General features: G+C 36.2%; 1 protein-coding gene across 1 annotated transcript in view; it reads left to right on the top strand.

Moving 5' to 3' along the window:
• FAM114A2 (family with sequence similarity 114 member A2) overlaps positions 1-23,075 on the top strand; it is a 33,337-nt gene extending 10,262 nt beyond the window's left edge. Inside the window, exons 7-14 of the mRNA XM_012761766.3 lie at positions 333-491; positions 1,097-1,220; positions 7,066-7,145; positions 15,137-15,259; positions 15,845-15,984; positions 18,554-18,626; positions 20,552-20,605; positions 22,758-23,075. Coding sequence (XP_012617220.2) covers positions 333-491; positions 1,097-1,220; positions 7,066-7,145; positions 15,137-15,259; positions 15,845-15,984; positions 18,554-18,626; positions 20,552-20,605; positions 22,758-22,892 — 888 coding nt within the window. The 3' untranslated portion in view covers positions 22,893-23,075. The remainder of the gene's footprint in view (positions 1-332; positions 492-1,096; positions 1,221-7,065; positions 7,146-15,136; positions 15,260-15,844; positions 15,985-18,553; positions 18,627-20,551; positions 20,606-22,757) is intronic.
• Positions 23,076-23,337: the final 262 nt, after the last annotated feature.

Below are 23,337 nucleotides of genomic sequence, written 5' to 3'. Positions count from 1 at the left end.
CTTTTTCCTCCTCTTCCCATTCAGCAGCAGCATCCTGTCAGTGCAGTACAAAATGCTAAACCCTGCCAGAGTTGTTTATTAGATTAATGTTTAAACCACTTTCAGAGAAATACCTGGTTCTTTGAGTGTTATTTACACTGGCTAGGATCAAATTATGTGTGATCATTTTTTTCCTGCAGCTCCTGAGCCTATCAGATTTGAGTTGCAATGCCAGGAATGAAAGAGTAGTTCTCTGTAATGTAACCTGTCTCAGCTTTGCTTTCTTCAGTTCTCAAAACTCACCCTTGAGCTCTCATTATTAGCTGCAGTATAATGCCTCCATCTCTTTTTAGGTTTTACGAGAGGCGAAGGAGAAAGAAGAGTTACGGACCTCCGATGAGGTTACCATGGAAACAGAGAAGAAAACTCATTATGGGCTACTCTTTGATGAATTTCAAGGGCTTTCACATCTAGAAGCTCTGGAGATGCTTTCCCGAGAAAGTGAAATAAAGGTAATCCCAAACCAAAATATCAGCTGAGAAAAGTCTTCAAGCAAAAGAATGCTGCATAATTTTTTTTCTGTTTGTGCAGTTGGGAGATAAAATGTACTTCAGATGGAGGCTTGAGAGACTCTCTGGATACACCACTCTGAAACAAACAATAAAAACTAATGTTTGATTGAACTAATTGCAGAAAATAGAATGAGCCAAATGTTATTTCTTTGAATTTAAACAAAAAAGTACAGATTAACAAAGAGTGTTTTAATAGCACATCTGTTATTTTTCTTCACCTTATTCCTTTTTTTTTTTTTTTTAATTTCTTTGGCTTAAGCTGCCAATTTGTATAGAGTTACCTGTTAGCTTTTAATTGACTCAAGTTTATTTCATTTTTCCCTGATTTCTAAGCCATTGTTAAACTCTAATAATTTCCAGACATTTCTGGCCTGTATTATTTTTGGAAGTAGAAATTCTCCCAATAACTAGCCTCTTATGTTAAGATTCTTAAGGAATAGCTTATCAGCTGGTGAGCTCATAATTTTTACTTAAATTTGATCTGTAGTCTCTTTTCCATTTGGGAATGTTTTTCTTGTTTTTCATACTTTTTATTATCCATTTAGGTGAAATCTATCCTTAATTCTTTGAGTGGAGAAGAATTAGAGACTCTAAAACTTGAATTACAGCAACTCAAAGAAGCATTTTCCCTAGCAGAGTTTTGTGAAGAAGAGGAAGAAGAGAAAATAGGTAATATAAAGATTTAGTATCTGAGTGGAGAGGATATGATGTTCTTAAGTAGTGCATTACCCTTGAAATAAATTTGCTCTCTAATTGCACTATCCTTATTTTCCCTTTTTCAGTGAGAAATTCTATGCAAAGTTCTCTGCATCCTTGCCCCTGACTAGGCATTGATGGGTACAGTTGGCCTTATGCCTATGCCTCCTCACCTCCTCCTGGTCAAACTCTTTGTAGCCTCTCCAAGTCATATTTTTCAACTCAAATCTCTGCCTATTTTTGCAGTTGGAGACTTGTTCTTATCAAATTCTTGCCTCAGTTTCACTGGTCATCTTTATAAGCTTTTATATTCCTAGATACTTTACTCATGCTTCTCTGACTCCTGTGACCCCTGACTCCATCTTGAATTGAGGCATGCAGAGTGGCAGTTATCCAAAATGTGGGTGATAGTTTGTCTTTTTCATTTTCAAAAGTTCTTTTATCCCATATTTTAATATCTGCATCCCTCAGAAAATGGAAATATAGAAACTATTTTTGCAAAGTTATCAAGAAATGAAGTGGCTTACATATAAAGTATAATTTCTGGGCAACTGACTCTTAAGCTCTAAAGGTTGTTTTATTTTAACACTTTGGTTGGAAACATTTCTAAGATATATTATACACTAACAATTTAAAAAGTAGAATCCAACAATGCAGTTTTGCCTTTTCCTGATGAAACGATCAGTTACAAACATTAAAAGTAAATAGAAAAATTCCCTCAGGTTCCATCAAGACGTAGGGCCAATCACCCATGTGGTAGATTAAATCAGTGGCCAACAAAGTGTGGTCTGCAGATCCTTGAATCCCCAAGACCCCAAGACCCCAAAACCCCAAGGGAGTTTGTGAGTCAAAATTCTACGTAATATTACCAAGATATTATGTACTTTAAAAAAATTATTTAAGTGATTATGAGTTTTTTTACTATTTTGATATTTGTACCAGTTTCATTTAACCTTGTCCTTGATGAAGCAGTAAAAATTATTAATTTTATTACTTCTTAACCCTTGAGTACACATCTTTTAAATATTCTGTGTGATACATACTGAAATATGATGGTTCAAGGAAAACACTTATATTATTTGAATTGTGAGTTGAACTACTTTTTTTTGTGGAACACCATTTTCACTTTAAATGATAATAGCTTTACATAGACTATTCAGAAGAGGATACTTGATACACATTTTCTTGAAAATCAATAAAGTGAGCCTTCAAGGAAAGCAACCAAGTGTATTTGTGACTCATGATATAAATTAAAACTAAGTGAAAGTTAGAATTTATAAAACATATTTGTTACTGTGGTGAGCTTGACAGCTTCCCAGTGCTTATAGACTCTTAATGAAATCAGTGGTGGTAGTAACAAACACAATCATTTTTGGATATTTTACAATGAAATATGTCAGCGTTTAGAAGATCTGTTTAACTCAGAGAACCAGTATTTTCCAAATGACTAATGCATGGTGTTATCAAATCATGCATAAGTAGAAGATAGACTAAGGAATTTTAATTTAATGTAACTGAATACAAAATTTTATGATATGGTTTCAGGTTCATTGCAATATAGTTCCTTGCATCTAACCTTTAAGAAATGACCCCTTGTTGAGTTTTGGCATAGCATTAAACAATATCTATAATTATTCAAAAACACCATTAAATTACTTCTTCCCTTTCTAACTGTGTATCTTTCTAGGGTTGGATTTTCTTCATATACTTAAAACAATGTATCACAACAGACTGAATGTAAAAGTAGATAAGAAAATGTAGCTATCTTCTATTATAGATATCTTCTATCTTCTATCTATGGAGGAGGGGGAGAAGGAGTACTGTAAAGGAGGGGAGGGGGAGGGGGATGTCTTCTATCTATAGATATAGATATCTTCTATTTAATGTTTATAGAGGGGGAGGAGGAGGGGAAGGGTGCTGTCTTCTATCTATACATATAGATATCTTCCATTTACTGTCTATATACATTAAAGAGACAATGATATTGTTCTTGCTAACATTTTTCTATTTTGGAAAATATAGTTATTTTTTCTTAGAAAGTATGTTAGTAACTAGTAGGTTTATTCTTAATAAATAAAAAATACTTTAAACATTAGTTTTAATATTTAAATAATAAGTATTAATCATGTTTTTTATGTATATATAAAACTTACATTTAAAAAACTCTTTGGGGTTCCCAAAAAGTTTTAGAAGTATGGTGAAGTCCTGAGATCCAAATGTTTGAGAACTGCTAGATTAAATTATCTTAAACTGCAATGCTTTTAAAAATGTCTCTGATTGCTTTTTAGAATTATGCATTTTTATTTCCTTCTGTGCATTTATCTGTCTATCTTTTACTTCTCTTCACTATCAGTGAGCTTGCTTCTGATAGCCCCTGAAACACATTTGGTTTTCTATTTCTGATCTGTTGTGGATGGGAAACCAGATAACTAGTTTTATTCAAGCTGTCTGTTAAGAGCAAAGGGCTCTGAGTGAAAGTTCTAGGGTCTTTCCTATGAGAGAAGAATGTAAATTTGAATGTGTAGATTCTGCACAGACTGGGACTTCTTTTTTGTTTCCATTTGTGTTTTGCATTACACAATCAGAAGTCAAACTGGCTGATTGTGTAACATCATGCTAAATCTTATTCTGTATAAAGGTACTGGTCCTGATTAGAAAATGGTTCTTAAATGTACAATTTTAAAGCTGTCCTGAGGTATTGAGAAAGCAGCATAGCATGGTGAATGAAAGGATGGGGTTTGGAGTTAGACTTAGGTTCAAAATCAAGATCTGCCATTCACTAAGCCATATGACCTTGGGAAGTTACTTAACACTGAGCTGTTTTGTCATCTGTAAGAATGGTGTGCTAATTCCTCTCAGGTTGTAAGGACTAAATGAAATATTTAATATGTGGCACACAGTACTCCAGAAATGGTGGCTATTAATATAACATTTTCATTATTAGGAAGATATAAGTAAATAGATAAAATTCTGCATTTTAAAAGTCTCCCTTAGCAGAAAACCTAGAAATTAATTTTGATTTGCTTAAGTTGCCCTGTTGTTCCTAACCACACCCTGGTATGACAATCCCATTATTTATGAACTTAATTTAACTTATTTGTACATGAGGCCATTAACAGTACTTGTTCAGTTTACTCAACATCTGCCTTTTCATAGTAATCAAAAATCCTGATCTTTAAATACCATTCAGGGGACTCTAAGGATTTTTCTAAACAGATGGATTTGTGTCTTTGATACTTTTTTCTCCTACATGTTCTCCAGAGATCAGAACTCTGAAAAGATAGCACTGGATTTGCCCCAACTCTCCTAAGTAGTTTGGTTGAAAATATAACAGTGACCTTGGTATTTATATCTGAATGAAGATGTTTAAAAATAGTGGTGGTAGCAGAGAAGAGAGACAAACCTTAGAACCTGGTTCTGGTGATGTTGCTCATCTTCAGTTTCCATCTGCATCCTCAGCCTTTGCCCCTCTTATGATCCTTTGCTTCAGAAGAAGTCTTCCTGCTTGGGGAGTCCCTCCAGAGCACTAGCCCTGTCTCCTTTCCATCTTTATACACTTTTACACTAATACAACAACTACTTTTTATACTCATTTCTGTGGAGAGTATACAACAATGATCTCCAAACGTTTCTCCAATCCTTAGTAGTAAAAGTTTTTTTGAGTGCTCAGATATAATATATGGATATTTGAATGTTTATAAATTATATACATGTACTACCATAATAATATATTATTTGCATTCTAAAATATACCCTAAAATAGAATTTTTTTACTAGAATGAGATAAATCTCTAGAAATAAAAGTTGCATTATTTTTTTCCTGCACTCCATTGGATTATTTTGTTAGGTCCTTTGGATGCATGTATCCCATTATGAATTCAGATTCATCCCTTGTGCCCAAACAATTTAGAGCTTATTTAGGAAGACAAAATGCCTAATTGTCAAGTTTTATATTTCAGATAGTAGGATATTATTAGGAATTATTTAGATGAGTTAGTTATATAGGTCAGTTGTATCAGTTAGTAAGATCAGCTTTTCCCAAACCATATGATACCTGAGATCACTAAACCATTTGAATTCTTTGTCTTAAACACAAAGAGAGAAGGACAAAAGGATAGTGGATGGAGAGAGAAGAGCCAAGATATACTTTTTTTCCCCTTGGGATATTGGGAAAGATGCCATGTGTGAAACAAATAATTTGCCGTGGTAAGCCATGGACTGATGAATTAGACATACTCATGTAGGTTGTAAGTGCTAGAAGGTTTTAGTTTACAAGAGTTCTGCATTCTGTGTTGCAAAGAAGCCTTTGGCTAGGCCTCAAAGAGGGACATGTGTAGGATTTAGGTGAGTGGAGAGGGAAAGAGAGCATTTCTTGCCATTTGTTTGGGTGTGTTGATTTTTGAACTTGACTTACCCATTTGCTTGTGTGTTTTTCAAGTGTCATAGGTGTTCCATGTTCCCCATTATCTCTCACCTTGCTAACTCCAGCAGCTTCTTTACCATCCTTCCAGTATTCTGGAATTCTTTTTTTTTTTTTTTTTTTTTTTTGAGACAGAGTCTCACTCTCACTTTGTTGCCCAGGCTAGAGTGAGTGCCATGGCGTCAGCCTAGCTCACAGCAACCTCAAACTCCTGGGCTCGAGTGATCCTTCTGCCTCAGCCTCCCGGGTAGCTGGGACTACAGGCATGCGCCACCATGCCCGGCTAATTTTTTATATATATATCAGTTGGCCAATTAATTTCTTTCTATTTATAGTAGAGATGGGGTCTCGCTCTTGCTCAGGCTGGTTTTGAACTCCTGACCTTGAGCAATCCGCCCGCCTCGGCCTCCCAAGAGCTAGGATTACAGGCGTGAGCCACAGCGCCCGGCCTTCTGGAATTCTTTTTCCTTCTCTTTTCTCCTTATCCACCATTATCTCTTACCTGGATTTTGGATTATTGCCTAAGCCTTCCTGCCTCCCTTGTTTCCCTTCTAATCCATTCTCCACCCAGCAGCCAAAATGATCTTTCTACAATTTAAATTTGATCATGTCTATCTCTGCTTAAAACCATTCATTGGTTCCTTACTCCCTTAGTATAAAGTTTGAATTACTCACTGTGGCTTATAAGGCCCTTTGTTATCTGGATCTTACCTTTCTAGCTTCATTCCACCCCTTTTCTCCTCCATACATCAGACATTCCCAACCACATTAAACTTCTTGCCATGCTTTCTTTCACCTCTGGCTCTTGGTACATATTTTCTCTATCTGAAACTCTTCCTATTCTTCTGGCTAATTTGTACTCATCTTTCATGTCCCAACTTAAATTCCACTTCCTGAGAAGCACATGCACAGTACCTGCTTAGTACTCTGCCATCATTGCTTCTCCATTTATGCCCTGAGTTGTACTGCAAAAAGCCTAACATTTAGACTGGGAGTGGGAGGGTCAAGGTTTGACTCCTAATCTTTGCTATGAGATCTTGGGGAAGTCACTTAACATCTTCAGTTCTCATTTTTTCATCTCTGAAATGGGATAATGACACTTTTCTCACAAGCTCATTAAAGCAATTCACATGAGCATGGTTCTTTAGTACTTACAGAATCCTTTTATGTATATTGTATATTGATATGTATATTACATATTAATATGTGTATTGTATATTAATACAATATATATAAAAGGATTCTGTAAGTACTAAAGAACCATGCTCATGTGAATTGCTGCTGCCATTGTTAGTGCTGCCACTCCTATTTCAGCCCCTCTCCTCTTTCTCCTTGCCTTCATCCTCATGATCCTCAGCAGTCTTTCTTGAGTGTTTTATATGAGACTTGGTTTTTTAGGGGATGAAGATTTTACCAAAGAGATAACAGAGCTGTTTTCCCAGCTGCACGTCTCCTCCAAACCAGAGAAACTTGCCAAGGTAAGTTATTATTTCTTGGTGATTTTTATTATTTTACTTCTAAGAATTTAGTGGTAAAGAGCATAAGATTGTAAATTCCTGGCAGTGATGTCACCTAAAAATCAAAGATATATTCTTGATATACCCAGAAGGGGTTCTATACTTTCTGCTTGCCTCCTGTTCCTCAGCTTAGTGCACTGAACCCACATCTGCTCTCCCACACTTGTCTTATCCTCACCTTTTTCATCTGGAATGCTTTATCTAAAAACTAATTTAGGCCACAGTATTGGTAAAGTTGGCAGTGCTGACCAGCCTTATACCAATGGGCAAGCCTCTATGGCGGTCTCAGCTGTTCTCAGGGGTCTGAATGGTTCAGAGATGATGAGATGTACCTCTTGCCCATAGGGACTGGAGATTGTCATTTCCTATAGCCCAGTGACTCAGATAATGACCATGTAGCATATGGAAGTGAGGAAGTACCATGGCCAAGCCTTCATCTTTGGTGGTAACTTTTGAATTATCTTCACACTTCTGGAACATGGAGGGACTTTAGCTTAGAGTGGGTTGGGAGGTCCTGTTTCCAGAGTAGTACCCACATAGCACATATGTCAGTACCTGCATATGGGACAATATTCACTGGGTTGTGGGCTGCTTTTTGCCTCTTGACCAGCCTTTCCCAATCTTGAGAAACATATTAGGACCAGTTAACAGCAGATGCACATTGCTTCTTGGCCAGGGAGAGCTGATAGCTATTGTATAGTCAGCCTTGTCCCTATACTCCGGAATAAGGACTATGCTGCTTGGTGTGTTATCCCACTCTTCCATGCCCAGCAAACATGCTGCATTCTCTAAGAAAGCTTTCAGATCACCCGAGGCAGCTTATCTCTCTCATCTCAACTGTAGCACTTTACTACAGCACTTTCCATCTTGTATCAGTTTTTTTAATTTTGGAAATGATATCAAATTTAGAGAAAAGTTGCTAGAATAGTGTAAATAACCTTCATACACCTCTTATACGTACTATTGTTAACATTTACCTCATTTACTTAATTATTTGTGCTTGCTTATGTGTTTTCTCTCTCTCTCTCTCTATATATATATACACATACACATATGTGCACATACATCTTATTATTTTTGTAGCCATTTGAGAGTAAGTAGAAAACATAGTTCTTTACTCCTAAATATTTCAATATGTATCTCCTAAGGATAGGGATATTCCCTTCCATAATCACAATATAGTTTTCAACTTTAGTAAATTTAACACTGATACCATTATTTTTATTTAATCTATTGTCTATATTCTAGTTTTGTCAATTTAGCCAATAATATCCTTCATATCCTTTTTTTCCTTTGATACTGGAGCCAGCATGTGACCATGAATTATATTGTACTTTTAGTCTCCTTTAATGTGGAATGGTTCCTCAGCCATTCTTTGTTTTTTATTACACTGACATTTTTGAAAAAATATAAGTTCCCCCTGCCCCTTTATAAAAATAGAGCATTCTTTGTTTGGGGTTTGTATGATGCTTTCTGACAATGAAGGTCAGGCTATGCATTCCTGGCCAAATACTCTGTAAGTGATGGAGTGTCCTGCCCCCAGGGTATCACATCTAAAGGCACATGATATCCATCTCCCCCTTATCAGTAATGTGTTGTCTGATTTCTCATTGTAGAGTTATGATTTATTTTCCTATGTTACTAATAAGCTTTCAATATATATTATAAAAGCATACTACAAAAACAATTTATGATTTTATTTGCTGCCCCTCTATGTTAATTTAATTTAATTTTTGAACATGTAGAATATTAACATGCTTCTAAAAGTCAAAACTCTACAAACAATATTCTCAGAGAAGTGTCACTCCTTCCCAATGTCCTTCTATTCCATTTTCCTCTCCCTTTAGGTATTCAACTTTGTTTTCTGGCTTATCCTATCTGTCTTTCTTTTTGCAAAGATAAGCGGTTATATTTCCTTATCTCCTTCTTACACAGAAGTTAACATACTATATTTGTTATTTAGAACTGTGCTTTTTTCACTTAACCTTATGCATATGTGTTTTCATAAATTTATCATAATTTTTAAAAAGTTTGTATCTTACCTCCTATCCAAAATCTTAAATTTCTTTAAGGCATAATCTGTGCATAATTGGTCCTTAAAAACCCAACTCTATTACCTTTTACTTTCTTTGTGGCCTTGAGCAAATTGCTTAACCTTTCTCTGCTTCAGTTTCTCTGTGAGGTGGGAATAATGTAGCGTTCCTGTAAGGATTAAATGTGTTCATATACACAAAGCTCTCACAAAGTGCCTGGTTCATAGTAAATAAATGTTCTCTGTTGATGTCTTCACAGAAGCTAGCCTCATGTCCTATACAATTAATTAATTAATTTTATTTTAATTAGTTAATTAATTTGACAGAGTCTCTGTTGTCTGGGGTAGAGTTCTGTGGTGTCAGCCTAGCTCACAGCAACCTCAAACTCCTGGGGTCAAGTGATCCTTTTGCCTCAGTCTCCCAAGTAGCTGGGACTACAGGTGTGCACCATCGTGCCTAGCCAATTTTTTTCTATTTTTAATTGCCTGGCTAATTTTTTCTATTTTTAGTAGAGCCAGGGTCTCACTCTTGATCAGGCTGGTCTTGAACTCCTAACTTTAAGTGATTCTCCTGCCTTGGCCTCCCAGAGTGCTAGAATTACAGGTGTGAGCCACCACACCTGGCCCTAACATTCCAGTGTTCAGCAAAAATACACATGTTCACTAAACCTTTATTCTAGGTAATTTTTTAGGTGCTAGGGAAATAATAATGAAGAAGATGTAGTTTACATGCTAAAGGATATCATATTAATAAATAAATTTTATTTTTAAAAGACCAGTAATTCCTTATCTGTCTGATAGTTCTAGCCATTCTCTTCAGATTATTTAATCTGAAAGCAATCTTAAGATTATTTAAATTTTAGGCATTTAGACTTATGATGAGGAATGGTTAAAGGTCGAAGCATTAACCATTGATCCCCAAGGATTTATATGGGAGGCTCTGATTTAGGGGAAAGAACACTGAAGTGGGAGTCTGGAAATATGATTCTTATTCTGACACTCACATGTGATATGATCTTGGGCAGATCCCATTCCTTCTCCAGCCCTCATTATTTTTCAGATGGAAAAAAATAAGTAGTTGGAGAAGCTAAGCCTTCTTAAAGGTATCTTTTAATACCTAAGTCTCCAGATCTAACCAATGGGCAGTTTCATACTGAATGAATCATGGGGGCAGGAGATTAGAAAAGGATAATAAATTACGTTGAGTTGGCACTATAGTTCATGATGACTTCACTTAATATATTTATTACAAGAGAGGTCACTTTGGGTAGGCAATATGCCTACTAAAATATCTCCTTCAAGTATATAAAAATTATGATATCAGCTTTTTCTTTTATGTGTCCTTATCACTCTCCATTTTTTCCCTTTTTAATCTCAGATAAATCAATCCCTGGTTTTTCTCTCATTTTCTCTCTTCAAAGAAATTGCAAAGAATTTAACATATTGTTTGGATTATTAGTCTCCTGTTAGGATTCTTTTCAACTTCAACTCTCATGGTTGTCTCCTATAAATCTCATTATTCCAACCTCATCTGCTTTCATGCTCCCTCATCATCTATATTGTTCCATACTGGCCTTTGTTCTGTTCCTCAAATACACCAAACTGATTTCCTGTGCTTATAACTCTCTTTGCCTAAATATTTTTATGGCCAACTCCTTGTTATCCTTCAGATTTCAGCTCAAGTATCACTCTTCAGAGATCATCCCTGACCACCCAAACTCAAGCTACCCTCTAGCCACCCAGTCTGTACTCTCTATTACCCCATTTTATTTTCTTCATGCATGTATTTGTTTGTTTATTACTTCTCTTTCCTCACTAGAATAGGGAACAGCAGACCCCTTGTTTGTATTATTTACCACTGAATTTCCATCACCTAGCACAGTGTACAATACAGTACATATTTCCAATACATGAATGAAATTTTTTTATTTCTTGAGTTGAGGTCTTGCTCTGTTACCCAGGCTGGAGTGCAGTGGCATTATCATAGCTCCCTGTAGCCTTGAACTCCTGAGCTTCAGGTGATCCTTCTGCGTTAGCCTCTCGAGTAGCTATGACAACAGGCATGTGCCACCATGCCTGGCTAGTTTTTAAAATTTTTTTTGTAAAGATGAGGTCTTGTTATGTTGCACAGACTGGTCTTGAACTCCTAGACTCAAGCAATCCTCTTCCCTCAGCCTTCCAAAGTGCTGGGATTACAGGAGTGAGCCATCACATCTGGCCAGTGAATGGCTTAATAAATGCCTATACCCTGTACTCTGGTCTTACTAGGTGTCTTAATAGGTTGCTCAACACACTTTGTATTTTTCTGCTTCCTATCTTTATATAGTTCATTACGGTTGGGTTTTTGAATTTGAAAGGTTAATGCTTAAATAATGGGAAGGTATAGATCAGAGCCAGATTGTTCCTGAAAGTTTTTGTGGGAGGATATAGGGGAAAGAACCCTGAAATGAATGTCTGGGAACACAGGTTCTGCTTTAGCTCATTGGTATTGTAGCCTTAGGTTACATGAAAGAACATGATCTAGTTGATGAGGAGCCATTGAAGGAGAGAGGAACAGTCAGCTCTGGGCTTAAGAGAGAGAACACTGGCAGCATTATGGAAGATGTATTTAAGATGAACCAGATCAGAAACGGAGACTAGTCATTTAGTGAGTCTAAACACAAGTGGTGGTAATAGTGAGGAACAGGAGGGGAAGGAAGAGGAAGAAGGGGGTTGTTAGATGGGAGAAATATTCGTGGCTAAAATCACACTATTTTGGTGATGGAGGGGAAAAAAATCTAAGATGGCTCTTATATTTTGGCTCAGGTGACTGGGTATATGGTAGCACTTCTAAACCTTAGGGAAATAAAAGAGGGTGAAAAATTTGTGAGTGGGAAAAAGACCTCTATAGGGAGAACTATGAAACACCGAGGAAGGAAATAGTAGAGGATGTAAACAGATGGAAATCCATATGGATTGGCAGACTCAACATCATCAAAATGTCTATACTACCCAAACTGATCTACAGATTCAATGCAATACCTATTAAAATCCCATCAGCATTCTTTACACATATAGAAAAATTAATTTCACGCTTCGTATGGAACCAAAGATGACCCCAAATATCAAAAGCAATTCTAGGCAACTAAAACAAAATGGGAGGCATTAATATGCCAGATATCAAACTATACTACAAAGCTGTAGTAATTAAATCAATATGGTATTGGCACAAAAATAGGAATATTGACCAGTGGAACAGTTGTGAGAATCCTGATATAAAACCATCCTCATATAGCCATCTCATCTTTGACAAAGCAGACAAAAACATATGCTGGGGAAAAGAATCCCTTTTCAATAAATGGTGCTGGGAAAACTGGATAGCCACCTGTGGAAGGCTAAAACAGGACCCACACCTTTCACCTCTCACAAAAATCAACTCACGCTGGATAACAGACTTAAACCTAAGGTATGAAACTATTAGAATTCTAGAGGAAAATGTTGGAAACACTCTCTTAGACATCGGCCTAGGCAAAGAGTTTATGAAGAAGTCCCCAAAGGTAATCACAGCAGCAACAAAAGTAAATAAATGGGACATGATTAAACTACAAAGCTTCTACACAGCCAAAGAAATAGTCATGAAAGTAAACAGACAACCTACAGAATGGGAGAAAATTTTTGCATCCTATGCATCTGATAAGGGGCTGATAACTAGAATATACTTAGAACTCACGAAAATCAGCAAGAAAAAATCAACCCTATTAAAAAGTGGGCAAAGGACTTGAACAGAAACTTTTCTAAAGAAGACAGAAGAATGGCCAACAAACATATAAAAAAATGCTTAACATCTCTAATCATCAGGGAAATGCAAATCAAAACCACAATGAGATATCACTTAACTCCAGTGAGAATGGCCTTTATCAAAAAGTCTCCAAACAATAAATGCTGGCGTGGATGCGGAGAGAGAGAGGAACACTCCTACACTGCTGGTGGGACTGCAAACTAGTTCAACCTCTGTGGAAAGCAATATGGAGATACCTTAAAGCAATACAAGTGAATCTACCATTTGATCCAGCAATCTCATTGCTGGGCATCTACCCAAAAGATCCAATGACACTCTACAAAAAAGACACCTGCACTCGAATGTTTATAGCAGCACAATTCATAGTTGCAAGGCTGTGGAAACAGTCCAAGTGCCCATCCATCCAAGAATGGATTAATAAAATGTGGTATATGTATACCATGGAGTACTATTCAGCTCTGAGAAACAACGGTGATATAGCACATCTTATATTTTCCTGGTTAGAGCTGGAACCCATACTACTAAGTGAAGTATCCCAAGAATGGAAAAACAAGCACCACATATACTCACCAGCAAATTGGTATTAACTGAGCAGCACCTAAGTGGACACATAGGTACTACAGTAATAGGGTATTGGGCAGGTGGGGGGGGGGTGGGTATATACATATATAATGAGTGAGATGTGCACCGTCCAGGGGATGGTCATGCTGGAGCCTCAGACTTGTGGAGGGATGGGCATTTATTGAAACCTTAAAATTTGTACCCCCATAATATGCCGAAATAAAAAAAGGAAAAAGAAAAAATGATCATGAGTTCAGATTTTTTACATGTATGTGTGGAATATTCTGGCACATATGTCCAGTAGGCATTTGGAATAAATTGTTTTCAGCAGAGGTCAGGGCTAGAAATAAGGATCTAGGAGTCAGCAGCAGGTGGGGTATAGTTAAAAATCACTGGAATAGGATGGATAGAGGTGTTCAAGAAGAGAGGGAATTGGGTGAGACAAGTCAAGAATCAAGACTAGAAATTCAGATAATACTGGTGTCAAAGGTACTGGCCAAGTGGGATCAATATATACAAGAGATTGAGGAAGAATGATCATAAAGGTAGGGGGAGAACCAGAAGATGGTGGCATTACAGAAGCCAAAGAAAACTAGAAACAACCTAAAGATTCGTTGTCAGGAGAATGGATCAATTCTGGTATATATAGTCATGCACTACTTAATGATAGGGATATATTCTTGGATTAGGTGATTTTGTCATTATTCAAACATCATAGAGTGTACTTACGCAAACCTAGATGCTATAGCCTCCTACACACCTAGGCTATATGATAGAACCTATTGCTCTTAGGCTACAAACCTCACAAACCTGAACATAATGTTATTGTACTGAATACTGTAGGCAAATGTAACACAATGGTAAGTATTTGTGTATCTAAACATATCTACACGTAGAAAAGGTATAGTAAAAATACACTATTATCTTAGGTGACCACTGTTGTATATGTGGTCCTTTGTTGACTGAGATGTCATTGTAGGGTGCATGACTGTATATAAAATGAAATACTACACAGCAATTAGTAAGAATGAACTACTAATACATCCAACAACATAAATTTAACAGGAGTTACATTGTGCATAAAAAACCAGACACAAATTAGAGTGAACTTATTGTTCTATTTGTATGCATTTTAAGAACAGGTAAAATTTATTTATAGTGAACATTAGAGTGTTGACTTTGGGCAGGAGAAAGGGGACATGGTTTGAGCAGTATTGACGAGGAAGAGGCATGAAGGGACCTTCTCTGGGTGATGGGAACGTTCTGTATTTGATCTGGATTGTAAGTTCAAAGATATATATATGTAAACATTTCTTGAGCTGTACTTTAAAGATTTGTGCACTGAAAGTTACACCTCAGTTTTTTAAAAAGCCAAAGGATTAGAAGATTTCAAAAAGGAATGAGTGGACAGCAGTGTTAAGTGTTGTCAAGAGGTCTAGTAGGGTAAAGGACTGAAAAGCTATATGGTTTGTTCAGGCGAGAACAGGAGCACTGACTTCCAGGATGCTTATGTGTTTCTGCATAATAATCTTGGTGAGCTAAGTAGAATTGTTGATGGACAATAATCTTTTTCTTATTTAGGCAAGAAATACTGCCCACGAATGGATTAGGACATCTCTGACCAAGCCATTCACAGAGCAAGAAGAAGGAGAAAAACTGTTGGAAGCAGAAAATAATGAGCAAGTCAATAAAAATTCAATAGAGGTAGCCAAAGCAATGAAGGCTTTTTAAAAAAAATTTCAAAATATTAAGGGGGCACAAATATTTTTGGTTACATGGGTCAATTCAGTAATGCTTGAGTCACAGGACATTTTTTTTTTTTAAATAGATTTGAGATGTGGCTATCACAATCAGGGTCTCAGGGGCTTTCTATTTTGTTGTGCTGCTGCTCATAATTTTAACCTTGTGATCCATGATTGGAGCATCTTAAAACCAGACTGTAAGATGAAAGAAGTGAAGAAAAAAAGAGAAAGGATGCATGCATATTGTGTCATGAGGAAGGTTCCCAGAAGCTGTCACTGGGCACTCTGTCTAAACCCTTTGGCCAAAACTTAGTCAATTGGTCATACCTGACTTCAGAGGAGCCTTTATTTTTGTAGCTGTGAGTTCAGCTATAAAATTATATCACTACTGTGGAAGAAGAAGAGAATGCTTATTGAAGGGCAGCTATCTGTCTCTACTGCTTTCAAAATGTTGAATCCTTTAATGTGAGAGAAGCAAGGTGCTGTCATTTCCTCTCAAATAAAACAACAACAACAATGTTATGCTTTGTTTTGTTTTTCCATCCAGGATATCCATGCATTTGCAATCCGGAGCCTAGCAGAACTGACTGCCTGCTCAATTGAATTGTTCCACAAAACAGCGGCATTGGTTCTCCATGGCAGGAAGCAGGAAGTGACGGCCATAGAAAGGAGCCGAACTCTTTCCCAGTAAGTATGAGTAGCACTCTACATAATGCAACTTACTGAAAAGAGTTTTCTTGGCTTATTTCCAAGGTTTTAGAAACTGTCTTCTCAACAAGATACCATTCACATTGTACCCATTCACGTATTAGAGGTTCATTTTTTTTTCTTGAGCCATGATAAATCTATATCATTAATCTGCCCTTTCGATTAACCAGCTCGTGCTCTGAAAACTATTTTTCATAGATTGTTAGTCTTAATAGGAATGGTATTTGGTATAAGTAAATACAGAAAATAGTTATAAGAAGCTCAATTCTTAATAATAGTTATTAGTTATTGAGTGCTAATTATATGCCAGGTACCATGCTATGGGATTTACATGTATCATTTCTAATTTTTATAACAACATTAAGGTAAGTGATTAGTTCAGTGTTAATAATGAAGAAATGTAGACAAGAGAAGTTTAAGTAATCTGCTCAGATTATGTGGCAAGGGATTTAGACCTAGATCTGATTAAGTCTCATGCCCACTCTTTTTTCTCACGATATTGCTGATTTTGAACAAAAATATTGAAAATATGAATGGTAGAATGTAAGTAATGTCAGGAAGAAAAAAAAGCCCAGTAGTTTCTAAATAAATCTCCTGATTGAAATAATGAGAATTTTTATTGGAAAAAAATGCATATGAGCATGTCTAGTGTGTTAGGATTGGGAGGGGCTGTCGATGTTCTTGAGACCTCCTCTTCACTTGTGACATTACTGCCCCTCTACAGCATCCCAAAAGCGGGGCCTAGTTTTGTTTTCTTGAATACACTTAAGGATGATATACTCACAACCCCAAAGCAGTCTATTCTGTGGAAAAGTGGCTATTCCTGCTGCTAGGAATGCTTTTCAAGTTGTGGCTCACTCCCTCATTGAATTTAGGTCTCTACTCAAATGCCACTTTCTCAGAGAGGCCTTTCTTCACTACACAATCTAAAATGACATTTCTTCTCATTCTCTAATTTGTTATTCTGCTTTGTTTTCTTAGCTCATGCCACCACCTACTGCTTATATATGTATTATAATAAGTGTTTATGTGTATATATGTGTATGTATATATGTGTTAATATTTATAGTCTTCCCTTAATTTAGCATGTAAGTTAGAATTCATGAAAACTTAGACTTTGCTCTAAATACAGGTGAAGCTTTGCTCACTCGTCTGCTCCTCACCTCCTGCTGTGCAGCCTGGTTCCTAAAAGGCTGAGGACCGGTACTGGGAGTTGGGGACCACAGTTCTAGAGGATTTTATAGAAAAATATTTTTCTAAGGACTGCACTTTTTTTTTTTTTTCTGTAGCATGAATGCCTGCTCAAATGGGTTCCTGGATTAGGTAGCTCATTTAGGCAACAGTAGACCCCCTTATTTATCCACACAGGATTCATCCCAGGCTTTCAGTGGATGCCTACAACTGTGTATGGTGCTGAACCTGATTGCCATCAGTCAGAACACATTTCTTTTCATATCTTTCACCCACACATTTAATGCCTTTTCCATCTTAACAAGCACTTATTAGGCACTCTGGCTGTGGCTTTTGTAGTTTAAAGTACAATAGAAAAACTAGCATGAATTTCTTTTTCCTTCACAATTTTGTGGTTAGAAGATTCATTCTTACTGTAGATCTTAGCAATCTCAGCATATTATTTTTTTTCTTATTAAGTTGAGAACTTTCATCTTTTCACTTAAGAAAGCACTTTCTGGCTTCTCTTTGGCATATCCAAATTGCCAGCGTCACTACTCTTGTGTTTTGGGGCTGTCTTAGTCTGTTTGGTATTGCTATAACAGAACATGAAAGTCTAAGAGCATGGCATCAGAATCTGCTTGGCTTCTGGTGAGAGCCATGTGCTGCTTCACAGTATGGCAGGAGTAGACAGGTGATAGGGTATGTGCAAAGAGACATGCACTAGAGGCTGGCCTTGCTTTATAACAACCAACTCTGGGAATTAATGCAGTCCCCTGAGAGCAAGAACTTACTCTCTCTAGAGACATCATTACTCTATGAAGGTGGTGCTCCCATGATCCAAATGTGTCCCACTAGGCCCCAGCCCCCAACAATGTCATATTGGGAATCAAATTTCAACATGAGTTTTGGAGGGTATATACTCAAATCATACCTAGGTCCATTATTAAGTAAAATAAGGATTATTTGAATACAAGCACTATTAACACCATGACAGTGAGTCTGATAATCATGATGGCTACTAAGCCACCAGTGGGTGGGTAGTGTATACAGTATGGATATGCTCAAAAAAGGGATGATTCATGTCCTGGGTAGGAAAGTGTGAAGTTTCATCATACTACTCAAAATGATGTGCAATTTAAAACTTATGAATTATTTCTTAAATTTTCTATTTAGTATTTTTAGACTGCAGCTGACCACAGGTGACTGAAACTGCAGGAAGAGCGACTGCAGATAAGTAGGGACTATTGTATTACTTCCTTTAAAAGCTTTCTTCTTTTGCATTTAGTAACAGGAGTGGTTTGTTTTCTTCTGACAGTTGTTAAATATAGCTTTGAAAAAAAAAGAGAACTTTCTTGACTTCTTTTTTCTTTCCTAGGATGACAGTTGTGTTGTGTAAAGAGTTGTCCTCTCTGTCTAAAGAGTTCACCACCTGCCTAACAACTGCTGGGGTAAGAATTCATGCCTCTTAATGGACTAATGTCTGTTATGGTGTTTTTTTAGCAGCTTAATTTTTTGTTTGTTTTTTAGCAATTTATATACCATAACATTTACCTGTTTCAAGTGTACAATTCCTTAATGGCTAAAGAATGTTGAGCATATTTTCATGTGTTTTTTGGACATTCATGTAGCTTGTTTGGAGAAATGTCATTCAAGTACTTTGCCTGTTTTTTGCATTGGGTTGTTTTTTATTATTGACTTGTAGGACTTCTTTATGTTTTCTAGATACAAATCCTTATCAGCTTAAGGTGTGCACCTGTTTCTTCTCAGATCATGGGTTGTCATCTCACTTTCATGATAGTACATAATTTTTAAAATATTGACAAAGCTCATCTTGTCAGTGTTCAATCACTGTGCTTTTGATGTTATATCTAAGAAATCATTGCCTAACCCAATATTGTGATTTACTGTTGTGTTTTCTTCTTAAGAGTTTTGTTTTAGCTATTACATTTATGTTGTTAATCCATTTTGAGTTAATTTTGGGGGCATGGTGTGAGATAGGGGTCCAACTTCATTCTTTTGCATGTGTATATCCAGTTGTCCCAGAACCATTTGTTGAAAAGACTGTTCTTTCCCCATTGAATTGTTTTGGCCCCTTTGTAAAAAATCAGTTGAGCATCTATATAGATTGATTTCTGGACACTCATTTCTATTCCATTGATCTGTATGTTTGTCCTTATGCCAGTACCTTATCATCTTGATTACAGTAGCTTTGTAAGTGGTTTGGAATCAAGAAGTGTGAGTACTCCAACTTTGTTCTTATTTTGAGGATTTTTTGAATTTTGGGGGGGCCCTGTACATTTCCATATGAATTTTAGGATCAGCTTGTCTATGTCTAACAGATTTTTATAGCTCATCTAATTTTTATTCTCTTTTTATGAAGTATTCAGTAGTCTTTAGGCTGCCCTCTGAGACCTATAATGGAAATGTAGACCCTCATAAAATAAAAATTCCAAATTTTGACTTTGGTTTAAAGAGCAGCTTCTAACTGAGACTATTAGACTACGGAAATACTAATATTATGTAGTTGCCAACCAGTGGGAGAGCTGTAGTGAAAACTAACTTTTTAAAAAATTAGTATTGTAAAAATTTACTGAAAGTGTGTCAACTATGGAAGATGATTGAGAAACCAGTGATAATGAGTTAGGATAAAAATCAAAGGCATTTTAAATAAATAATGAAAATCACTTTATAGTAAGTATATCAGTGTCTATGTGACAGTAAAATTATTGTAGGTCCTTAAATTTATTTTAATTAGACCCTGGCCCAAGTTCATTTTTAAAAATTTAACTTTAGATTATTCCTATAAAGGATAACCCTGTGAAACAGCTTCACTCTTCCTCTTAGTGTTTTCTTTGAAAGAGGAGCTGGTTTTCCTGAAGTTTATCTTATGAGGCCAAATCATTTGATGTGTTCCATAAAGATATTTTAAGCCAGCAAATCAACTGTAAGGTGCTAACACATGTGAGTGTTAAATTGCATTGTTCATTTCTATGAAATAAGACTTTTCCAAACAGCTCATCTAAAAGTCATTGAGTTTTTTGAGCACATGTTCCTTATCTATGTATTTTATTTTAAAATGATTATGCCTTTCCCACCCCCTCTTCCAAAATGAAGATACTTTTTTAAGTCAATAAAAAACTATAAAGCAGTATACTCTTAATATGGATAGCATGAAAAGATATAAAGAAGCACTTAAAATTTTACCTTCTAGAGATGACATTTTGCTCTCAGTCCACACTTTCTATGCTTATATTTATATATGGAAGTGTGTGTGTTTCAAAGAGAGATTGTACTCTACTTACCGTTTTTTAACCTGTTCTGCTCACTTTTCAAGCTTTTTCTTTTTTTGTACTATTTGTATCCTTTATTCCAGGTCAAAGAAAAGGCAGATGTCCTTAACCCATTAATCACCGCGGTGTTTCTAGAGGTTAGTAGTAATTGTTTTTAAGTCTCTGACTCCTAAGGTATTATGTATTAATTCTTTAGTTTTTGGCTTGTTTTTTTCACCAGATAGGTAGTTTGGTCATGTTGCTGCAAATGTGACCAAAACAGTGTATATTTGATGTGTATTCCCTGCTCATAATTACAAAGCATAAAGTTGAAGCTGTAGGGTAAAGTAGAGTGGAAGAAGCCGTAGACTGTCATTACTTAGTACTACCTTTTGACAGCTTAATGGACAATTCTCAGTAATGAAACACCTTCTGGATACCAGCTAGTAAACATGAGGGGCTGAAATTCCAATTATAAATAGGCAAGCACTGCTTCCTAAAGGACTAAGGTTTATGCAGAGGAGATTTGTGACAAAACAAAACATTCTGTCATTTCCTTGCCAAGAAATCTTGCTTTGTTTTGTTTAAAAGGTACCCGTGTTCATATAATCCTCATCAGTCTATTAGAAGGAGGTGGGTTGATTTAAGTCCATGGAAAGAAGATGTAAGAGCATTCTATAATTGATTATATTACTTCTTTAGGTGATGCTTTCTTGATTATATGTTTTAAGAATTCTGTCTCGTAAATTAATTGTATAAACAGACTTTTGAATCTATTTAAAACGTGTAAGTCTGAGGGAGAAAATATATTTGATAATTAGGTTTTTAAATGTGAATTGAAAAAGTTTCAACTACTGGACTTTTACTTCTTTAGTTTTAAATTCTTTTAATATTATCATCAGTTAAATAATCTTAATTCCTTAACTGCATAGTTTTTCTTAAATAGTCAGGGAAACTCTTTTGATCATTTAAACAATTTTTTTTTTTTATTTATTTTTTTTTGAGACAGAGTCTCACTTTGTTGCCCAGGTTAGAGTAAGTGCCGTGGCGTCACAGTAAGTGCTGGCTCACAGTCTCCGGGGCTCAGCGATCCTACTGCCTCAGCCTCCCGAGTAGCTGGGACTACAGGCATGTGCCACCATGCCCGGCTAATTTTTTGTATATATATTTTTAGTTGGTCAATTAATTTCTTTCTATTTTTGGTAGAGACGGGGTCTCGCTCAGGCTGGTTTCGAACTCCTGACCTTGAGCAATCTGCCCGCCTCGGCCTCCCAAAGTGCTAGGATTACAGGCATGAGCCACCACACCCGGCCAAACAATTTTTAAAAGTATAAGTTTGTGATGTAGTAAATGGCAAAATGGTATAGTTGAAAGAACTTTGCAAACCAGGAGCTTAGTCCTGCCCTGATTCTTCCTCTATTTGTTGTATGACCCTGGACCAGGCATGGCCTGGACCTTCTTGACAAACTCATTATTTTTATGTGTAAAATAAGAGATTTAACTAAATGATACCTGAGGTCTCTTTTTGCTAGAAAATTCAATATCAAATGTCACATTGAAGTTTAAATAGTAATACTTGCCATTGATAAATTCAAAAAAGGTAATCTCATTTGATATGGGTTCCCTATTGCTATTTTGAGTTGATTTTTCTTGCTTACAGATTTGAAATACTCTTGTCCTTGAAATTATACATTTTTAACTTAATGTAATGAACTCTGTTGTTGTTCTTCTGGACAGTAAGAACTTTTCAGTATAAATGAAGTCTAGTAATCTCTGAGCATAATGATTCCCTAACACTTCTCATAAACATGTCTGTTATATGAGATAGAAATATATCTATACTGTGTCATGTTTGAATGCAGTGTTCCTTGTTTATGTTTGCAAGTACCTATCTTGTGTTCACTAATTGCATTTAGTTCACAGAAGAAGAGCTATCACAAGGGACTGGAAATCCTATAGGTGCAGGATATATAGCTTTCTGACAGCCTCTTTCAATAATTGACTACAATGCTGTGGCAGAATCTACCTACACAGTCAAAGAATAAATAAGCTTTGAATGCCAGGTTTGAACAGGTTGCCAAAGAACAGACCATTTTTGATGGGCAAGTTAGACAAAAATGCTGACATTCTTTTTCGGTGCATCTTATGAGCTAGATTCTTCTTCTCTTTATAATAGAGTTTGCCAAATGGCCAAGTCTATGTTCTTATTTGCCAGGCTAAAATTTCATTGTTAGATTGCAAAAATTCATCTATTTCTTTGTTGTCTTGCAGTATATTTTAAGTGATATTTTCTTGTTTTTTAAATCCCAGGCATCAAACAGTGCCTCCTACATCCAGGATGCCTTTCAGCTACTCTTACCTGTGCTAGAAATCTCTCTCATTGAGAACAAGACTGAATCACCCCAACATGAGCTGCAGAGCCAGAGGCCTTTGTCAGAACAATGAAGAACAGAGAAGATTCCACTTGGGACTTGTGATAGCCAAGAAATGCCATTTTCTTCTGGGTACTTCTACAGAAATAAAGGAGTGGAGTTATTTCAGGATATACAGTTTCAAGCAGGAGAGCAGGTTTAAAGAGGTGGTTTGTTGTCTTCACTGCTTGATTAAAGTATTCAGGTCCTCACACTATTCTTCTCAGTTGTTTTAATTAATAAATTGTTAGAAAAGAAACTTTTATAGAAAGTCCAAGAATAATAGTTCTAGATAAAGATTAGTGGGACACTCAGGCAAAAATATTGGTCTTTCCTTGAAATGTTGCAAAACACTAACAGTTTTGCCGTAGATATAATTTGTAGCCCATGGATATAATTGGATGTTAAACAAGAGAAGCTACTTTATTATTGTAGAATTCATGACATGCTTGGTCTATTAATGCCATGTACTTACTTTC

Source organism: Microcebus murinus, chromosome 21 (assembly GCF_040939455.1).
Source record: "Microcebus murinus isolate Inina chromosome 21, M.murinus_Inina_mat1.0, whole genome shotgun sequence".
NCBI classification, from domain to species: Eukaryota; Metazoa; Chordata; class Mammalia; order Primates; family Cheirogaleidae; genus Microcebus; species Microcebus murinus.
The sequence above is the reverse complement of the archived record's forward strand: the minus strand, read 5'-3'. Positions and strand labels throughout refer to the sequence as shown.